The following is an 8,534-nucleotide window of genomic DNA, read 5'->3' on the forward strand; positions in this document are numbered from 1 at the left end:
CCAGCTTCCAGAACGGTGAGAAATCAATTTCTCTTTTTTATTAACTACCTAGTCCCAAGTATTATGTAGGGAGGCACAAAATAGACTGAGACACACCCTATGAGGTCAATACCATGAGTAGCCCCCATATTACAGATGAGAAAACTGAGGCACAGGAGAGAAGCAAGTTACCCAAGTGTGTAGTCATTAAGTGGTGAAACTGGAATAATTTAAAAATGTAGAGAGTGGCTGGGCGTAGTGGCTCACACCTGCAATCCCAGCACTTTGGGAGGTCGAGGCAGGCAGCTTGCTTGAGCCTGGGAGTTTGAGACCAGCCTGGCCAACATGGAGAAACCCCGTTTCTACCAAAAAAAAAAAAAAAAAAAAAAAAAAATTTAAAAAAAAAGCCAAAAAAAAAAAAAAAAAAAAAAAAAAAAAAGTTTAGCAAAAAGAGCCATAAACAAATTCAAAAGATACCCACTGGGAGAAGAAATTCACACTTCTCATCACAGAGTTAAACTCCCAATGAGTGCCCACAAATGATTAGAAAAGACAGTGCAATGGAAAAGTGGGTCAAGGATCCGAACACACTGTTCACAGAGCAGGAAAGGCAAATGGCAACAAACAAATGGAAAGATGCTCTGCGTGGCCTGTCAGGAAAATCAAAATGAAAACAAGACATTTACCCATGAGTTGACATGGGTACCATGTTTACATTTACCATGAGTTTACATTTACCCACAAAATGTTACAAATAACACCCAGGGTTAAGATTGTACCAACAGAAAAACTGGCGTGTTACTGGTGGGAATATGAATCGCCTCAACCTTTAGGGAGAGCAATCAGGCAGAATCTCTTAAAACTTTAAAGACACATAAATCTTTTATCTCGCTCTCCAATTTGGAGGAATCTGTTCTACACAGTAAAAGCATCAGGCTATAAGAGCCAAGGATGTGTATTACATCATGCTTTTCATTGGCAAAAATTAGCTATAACCTGATTGTCTATGGGGAACACTTTAATAAATTATGGGCACATCCACACTACAGGATATTTTGCTGTTAACAAGAATGAGTTGACCAGGCACAGTTGCTTGAGCCTGTAATCCCAGCACTTTGGGAGGCTGAGGTGGGCGGGTCATACGGTCAAGAGATCCAGACCATCCTGGCCAACATGGTGAAACCCTGTCTCTACAAAAATACAAAAATTAGCTGGACGTGGTAGCGGGCACCTGTAATCCCAGCTATTTGGGAGGCTGAGGCAGGAGAATCGCTTGAATTTGGGAAGCAGAGGTTGCAGTGAGCCGAGATCGTGCCACTGCACTCCAGCCTGGGCAACAGAGTAAGACCCTGTCTCAGAAAAATAAATAAATAAAAGTAAAAAAATATTTTAAAAAGAATGAGTTAAACTGGCTGGGCGTGGTGGCACATGCCTGTAATCCCAGCTACTTGGAAGGCCAAGGTGGGCAGATCCCTTGAGGCCAGGAGTTGGAGACTAGACTGGGCAGCATAGTGACACCTTGTCACTAAAAAAAATTTTTTTAGAGACTGTTAACCAGGTACGGTTGCTCAGGAGGCCAAGGTGGGAAGATTGCTTGAGCCCAGGAGTTCAAGGCCAGCCTGGGCAACATGACAAAAGCGAAACCCCTTCTCTACAAAAAGTACAAAAATTAGCCAGGCATGGCGGCGCATGCCTGTAGTCCCAACTACTCAGGAGGCTGAGAGATGGGAGGATCACTGGAATCCAGGAGGTCGAGGCTGCAGTGATCTGTGATCGCCGCACTGTACTCCAGCCTGGGCAACAGAGGGAGACCCTGTCTCGAATAAACAAATTTTAAAAATTAAAAAAATTAAAATGAATTTACTATATGTAGTGACTCAAAAAGATATCCATGATATATTATTAACTGATAAAAAGGCAAGTGAATATGAATCCATTTTTATTTAAAACGAAAGAAGTGAGAGGAAGGGAGAGAGAGAGGGAAGGGAAGGAAGAAAAAGAAAATACAAAAAAAAAGAAAAAGAAAAAAGAAATGACACATATTTGTATGTAGATTTGCAGCACATTGGTATGAGGGGGAGAAATGTGGAACAATCACATTAAACTTTTTTCTTTTTTTTTGAGACACAGTCTCACTCTGTTGCCCAGGCTGGAGTGCAGTGGCATGATCTCAGCTCACTGCAACCTCCACCTCTTGCGTTCAAGCGATTCTCCTGCCTCAGCATCCCCAGTAGCTGGGATTACAGGTATGAGCCACCGCGCCCAGCAGATCACATTAAACTATTAACAGCTCAGCTTCCTTTATAAGTAAGAAATGGCAAAGGGTACAGGTAGAAGGGAAATGGGCCTCTTTTATATTAACAAGGTTGTCAGAGGCAGCATGCTTCAATTTGCAAGCACAGTATTTAGTGGATCCTTATGATGTGCTCGGCACTGCCCTCAGTGCTTTGCATTCCTTTTTTTCTTTTTCTGAGACAGGGTCTCGATCTGTTGCCCAGGCTGGAATGCAGTGGCATGATCTCAGGTCATTGCAGCCTTGACCTCTCAGGCTCAAGTGATCCTCCCACCTCAGCCTCCTGAGTAGCTGGGACTACAGGTGTGTGCCACCACACCTAATTTTTGTTTTGTAGAGACAGGGTTTTGCCACGTTGCCCAGGCTGGTCTCAAACTCCTGGACTCGAGCAATTTTGCCTGCCTCAGCCTCCCACAATGTTGGGATTTTAGGTGTGAGCCACCACGCCTGGCCTGCACTTTCTTCCTTTGTCAGGGCAACCTGCTATGTTTTAAATACGTCGCCTCCAAAATTCAGGTGCTGCCAATGTGAGAGTATTAACAGATGGGACCTGTGAGAGGTGATTAGGTGAGGGGGTCTCCTTCCTCGTGAGTGGGCTCAAGGCCCTCATAAAAGAGACTTTGCCCAGCCCGGGGCTCACCTGCCCTTCCACCTTCTACTTCCCACCATCCGTGTAAGGACGCAGCATTTCTCCAAATGCAGCTCTCACCAGACAACCAAACCTGCCAGCACCTTGATCCCGGACTTCCCAGCTTCCAGAACGGTGAGAAATCAATTTCTCTTTTTTATTAACTACCTAGTCCCAAGTATTATGTAGGGAGGCACAAAATAGACTGAGACACACCCTATGAGGTCAATACCATGAGTAGCCCCCATATTACAGATGAGAAAACTGAGGCACAGGAGAGAAGCAAGTTACCCAAGTGTGTAGTCATTAAGTGGTGAAACTGGAATAATTTAAAAATGTAGAGAGTGGCTGGGCGTAGTGGCTCACACCTGCAATCCCAGCACTTTGGGAGGTCGAGGCAGGCAGCTTGCTTGAGCCTGGGAGTTTGAGACCAGCCTGGCCAACATGGAGAAACCCCGTTTCTACCAAAAAAAAAAAAAAAAAAAAAAAAAATTAGCTGGGCATGGTGGTGTGCACCTGTAGTTCCAGCTACTCAGGAGGCTGAAGTGGGAAGATCGCTTGAGCCAGGGAGGTGGAGGTTGCAGTGGGCCAAGATCACACCACTGTACTCCAGCCTGGGCAACAGTGAGACTTACAAACAACAGCGTGCAAGGGCATAGAGCGAAGTGCCAGAGAAAGGACGCTTACTCCCACAGTTGCTCCTGATAGCGTGCACTGCTACTTCACACCCTACCATGAACAGTGGGTGCAGCTGGGAGAAGAAAATGCCTGCAACTTTTTGTGGGGGCGGAGGGGGGATGGAGTCTTGCTCTGTGGCCTAGGCTGGAGTGCAGTGGCACAATCACGGTTCACATCAACTTCTGACTCCCGGGTTCAAGCAATTCTCCTTCCTCAGCCTCCGAACTAGCTGGGACTACAGGCGTGTGCCACCATGCCCAGCTAATTTTTTTTTTTTTTTTTTTTTTTGTAGAGACAGGGTTTCACCATGCGATCTCCTAACCTCATGATCCACCTGCCTTGGCCTCCCAAAGTGCTGGGATTACAGGCGTGAGCCACTGCGCCCAGCTGGCATCTGCAACGTTTTTGCACCATGAATGAATAACTAGAAATGACTAAAATAACTAGAAAGGCGCATTTAAGCCTTAAGCTCTCTTCCTGCTTTTATTATTGACCACACCTAGCAAGGGAGGTGCCTCTTGGGCTAAATTCAGCCAAGTGTAACTTTCAGGGCCCAGTATGCCAAACCAGGGGATTTTCAAACTTGGTCCTGAGGTTTTGGACTCTTGAAACTAAGATTCAGCGCAGTAGGTGTTTGATGGTGATTTACATGCGCTGGAAATGACTGACTTGCTTTGGATAGCCTGGGAAAAGGGAAAGGCAGCTCTGAGGCTACCTCAACAAATTCCTACCTCTTAACCCATGGATTTAACACGATTGGGAGGCAGGTGAGCATATCAAGCTCTAACAGGCATTTTCTTTGTAATTTACCTCGCCGTTAGTCTTATCAGTGTTTACTGAACACCGCTCTGACAGTTTTTATTTTATTGACTTCTCATCAACGTGAACAAGCATTTTCTAAGTAGTAAGACAGTCAAGGTACTTCTCGGAAAATGAACAAGTCAGAATATCCATCTCTTGATCTTTCAAGGAGCTCAGACTCTAATAGCTATAAGCATGCCTGTGACTTTACAATTTTTCATGTAAGGCAACACACAAACAGGAATAATATATTTGTAATAAATATAACCACCAAAGTGCAGTACCTGGAATACGTAGATCCCCAAAACAACTCAAAAGAAAAATGGTCAAAAGAAGGTTGTGGGTGGGGCGCGGTGGTTCACACCTATAATCTCAGCACTTTGGGAGGCCAAGGCGGGCAGATCACCTCATGTCAGGAGTTCAAGACCAGCCTGGTCAACATGGTGAAACCCTGTCTTCTACTAAAAATGCAAAAAAAAATTAGCCAGGCATGGTGACGGGCGCCTGTAATCCCAGCTACTGGGGAGGCTGAGGCAGGAGAATCGCTTGAACCCAAGAGACGAAGGTTGCAATGAGCTGAGATTTCACCACTGCACTCCAGCCTGGGCAGCAGAGCAAGCCTCTGTCTCAAACAAACAAACAGACAGATGGTTGTGAATAGGCAATTAACAGAAAAGAAGTTTTCTGGGCCTGGAGGGTTCATTTTCCCTTCCTGCCACTTAACTAGCTGAGCAACATGACCTGGGAGGAGTTACACTACTAGAGTTTACCCTGAGAGAGGCCACAAGATGCACACACAGATAACCTCTTCAGGGTAGAGTGCCATTAGTGTGTTAGGAGAGGTAAGGGACAAAGTTAAACAGAGGGCTGGGCACGGTGGCTCATGCCTGTAACCGCAGCACTTTGGGAGGCGGAGGCGGGTGGATCACTTGAGGTCAGGAGCTAGAGACCAGCCTGGCCAACATGGTGAAACCCCCGTCTCTACTAAATATACAAAAATTAGCTGGGCGTGGTGGCGTGCACCTGTAATCCTAGCTACTGGGGAGGCTGCAGCACAAGAATCGCTTGAACCTGGGAAGTGCACACCACTGCACTATAGTCTGGACAACAGAGTGAGACTCTGTCTCAAAAAAAACTTCCACAGAGGAAAACTTCAGGACTTCAGGGCTGGCCCGTTAGGAAAGGCCCTCAGAGGAGCTTGCCATTTGAGCTGAATCTTGGTCTTGAACTCCTGGCCTCAAGCAGTCCTCCTGCCTCAGCCTCCCAAAAGTGCTGGGGTTACAGGTATGAGCCACCACACCCAGCCAAAAAAAATATTTTTTAGCCAGGTTTCGAGTTCTGCTTTGACCAAAAAAATTAGCTGAGTGTGGTGGCACACACCTGTAGTCCCAGCTACTCAGGGGGCAAAGATGGGACAATCACTTGAGTCCAGGAGGTCAAGGCTGAAGTGAGCCCTGATCATGCCACTGCACTCCAGCCTGGGCAGCAGAGCAAGACCCTGTCTCAAAAAGAAAAAAAAGAAGTATGTTAAAGGTAAGACTTTGTATCAGTTTCACGCATTCTCCTTCTGCCTTCTCTCTTCACTTGAGTGCTCCAGGGAACATGAGTGCGAATCAGACACATCTATTAGTTGCAAACAAAAAACCTGGATGCTTTAGTGAACCTCAAGATTTGGTTAGCCGGGTACAGCTAAAACTAATTATACAAGATTCAAGTCTTCCCTTTTTCCCTCATTACCAGCTCTCTTTTTTGTGTTTAAGCCACGCATAAATACAGAACATTCTGTAAGACTGGAAAGTCAGGAAACAGTTCCTGCCCTAGTATTGGAGAAGAGGGTGCCTGTGCCTCGGGGAGCTTAAGAAAGAAATACAAAGGAAATAGCAACCACCGTGTATGCGGCAAGCCTCTCAGCTGTAAGAATCTATTCCCTGCTGTCTCTGCCAGCAACTCATTCTGGGCTACCAATCCCCTGCTTAGTCCCTTTCTCAGAGATTCTGATAATTTCAGTTGGTCAATTGCAAGGGCAATCTCTTCCTCCACTCACTTTGACCAAGATGGGCTTCTGTGTGTGCAGGTGCATTTTTAGAGGCAGGACCAGGTTCACAGGGAAAGAAATTACAAAACGCAGGACTGTGCCCCAGATGAGGCAACAGCTTTCTAAATATTAGCGCTGTCCAGTCTCAGAGTGAGATTATTTGGGCAACAGCTCTCAGTCCCTGCAGTTGTCTCAGCTGGTTATTTATGCCTTGGGTGGAGCTGGGGTGACCTCTAAGTTCCCCTAGGGTTGATGGCCGAGTGGGGAGGCTCTATCACTGAAATGGACCCAATACTAGAAACGGATCCAGTACGACCTGATCAGGTTTGCCTAATCCAAGGGCCTCAATGGAAAATACCTCCCAAGGCCAGGCACGGCTGCTCACGTCAGTAATCCCAGCACTTGGGGAGGACGAGGTGGGCGGATCACCTGAGGTCGGGAGTTTGAGACCACGCTGGCCAACATGGCGAAACCCCGTCTCTACTAAAAATATTAAAATTAGCTGTGCATGGTGGCGCACTCCTGTAATCCCAGCTACTCGGGAGGCTAAGATGGGAGAATCGCTTGAACCCGGGAGGCGGAAGTTGCGGTGAGCTGAGATAGCACCATTGCACTCCAGCCTGGGCGACAAGAGCAAAACTCAGTCTCAAACAAAACAAAACAATACAAAACAAAACAACAAAACCTGAGCCTGGCAGCTTGGAGCCGGTTCTGGTCTCTGTCAAACTAAAGGTATCAGTTTCCTCCACTCCTGTCCACCAATCACCAGATAGTCTCATTTTCTTCAGAAGCTTGGAATCCACATTTTTAAGTGAAATCACCCATTTTAATGATTGCAACTTAATTCAAATTGGTTTAAATACTATAGCCCAAAAGAGGTATAGGCTGTGACCGTAAGCCTGATTTGGCCTTCAACGGCCAGTTTCTGACCCCAGTTTTGGAGGGAATTTCTGCGTCCAAGGTCAAGTTTCTCCTAAATGCCCACTGGAGTTCGTGGGGGTGGAGTGAGGAAGGATCCACGACTCCGGATACAAACAGAAGCTCTCCCTCTCCCGGAGTCCGATCAAGGCTCATCCCAGGACCCTAATCTCTTCCCTTTGTGGGTTTTGACTCAAGGAACAAAACTCAGGGCCAAACCCATACAACCTCCTCCACAGGCACCAGGACTCCGGAGACCAAGCGCCTCGCCCTTTCCAGCACTCACCGACCATGGCGCTGGTGCAGTCCACGGCGCTGATTGGCTGGACTCGTGCTTGCTGGGGCAACCCTGGCCGGGACTAGGCTCTCACTGGGCTGGGCGACTCCAGCGGCAACCTTGCAGGAGTCGTGTGTGTGTTGCGCGGTGCAGTCTCTCTCATATATCCTGCGCGGCTCATTTGAGTCGGACGTCAACAAGGGCGGGACCCAACGCCTGGATCCTGGGGTGCTGGGCTAGAGGATGCCAAGGCTGCAGCTCCAGGAAGGGAGGGAGCCTGGGGGGTGAAGGAGGGGCCCCTCCACTCCAACCCGCCCCGCCTGAGCAACTGGTGGAAGTCAAGAAAAGTCTCTGGGGCCTGGAGGAGGGGTTCGTGGGGGTGTGTGACAGAGGCCTCAAAAATCTGGCTGGAGGGGCTAAGGCAAGCCCATCTGCGCACTGTGCCCTGAGGTGCAAAGGGATGCAGGGTGGAAGTTGTTCCCAAGAGAGTCCAGGGATCGAGTGGGCCTGCCCTTTGAGCCTTGGCACGAAGTGGAGCAGAAAAAAAGCCGGATGCAGATTACTGTGGTGCCCCAGGCTGAGATTCTGCTGAGTCACTGTGACTGTGGATTTGGAAGGCTGAGAGCACTGGGGAGACATGCTCCGTGGAGATGAATTTGTTTCTTCCTTTGCAAGATTCAGATTCTGCACTTGGGGGCCCATACAACACACTTCCCTGGGTGCATGCCGCTGTACCACCCCTGCTCCTCAAGGCAGGTAATGGGGGAACTAATTGGTTTTGTTTCCCATGAGCTAAAGCAAGGCTGGTGTGGAGATAGCAGTTATAGGGAGGCATATTAAAGAATAGCCAAAACGGGGCCAGGCGCGGTGGCTCATGCCTGTAATCCCAGCACTTTGGGAGGCTGAGGTGGGCGGATCACCTGAG

The 8,534-nt window shown here is 47.9% G+C and overlaps 1 protein-coding gene across 5 annotated transcripts in view; it reads right to left on the reverse strand.

The window, feature by feature from the left end:
- NQO1 (NAD(P)H dehydrogenase, quinone 1) overlaps positions 1–8,140 on the reverse strand; it is a 19,039-nt gene extending 10,899 nt beyond the window's left edge. For 4 of the 5 annotated variants that reach the window (XM_011976696.1, XM_011976694.1, XM_011976695.1 and 1 more), the window contains exon 1: positions 7,619–8,140. In XM_011976696.1, the coding sequence (XP_011832086.1) occupies positions 7,619–7,625 (7 nt within the window). In that variant the 5' untranslated portion in view covers positions 7,626–8,140. The remainder of the gene's footprint in view (positions 1–7,618) is intronic. The other variant, XM_011976693.1, reaches the window with a different exon arrangement.
- Positions 8,141–8,534: the final 394 nt, after the last annotated feature.

Source organism: Mandrillus leucophaeus, unplaced genomic scaffold, assembly GCF_000951045.1.
Source record: "Mandrillus leucophaeus isolate KB7577 unplaced genomic scaffold, Mleu.le_1.0 Scaffold17, whole genome shotgun sequence".
In the NCBI taxonomy this organism is placed as follows: domain Eukaryota; kingdom Metazoa; phylum Chordata; class Mammalia; order Primates; family Cercopithecidae; genus Mandrillus; species Mandrillus leucophaeus.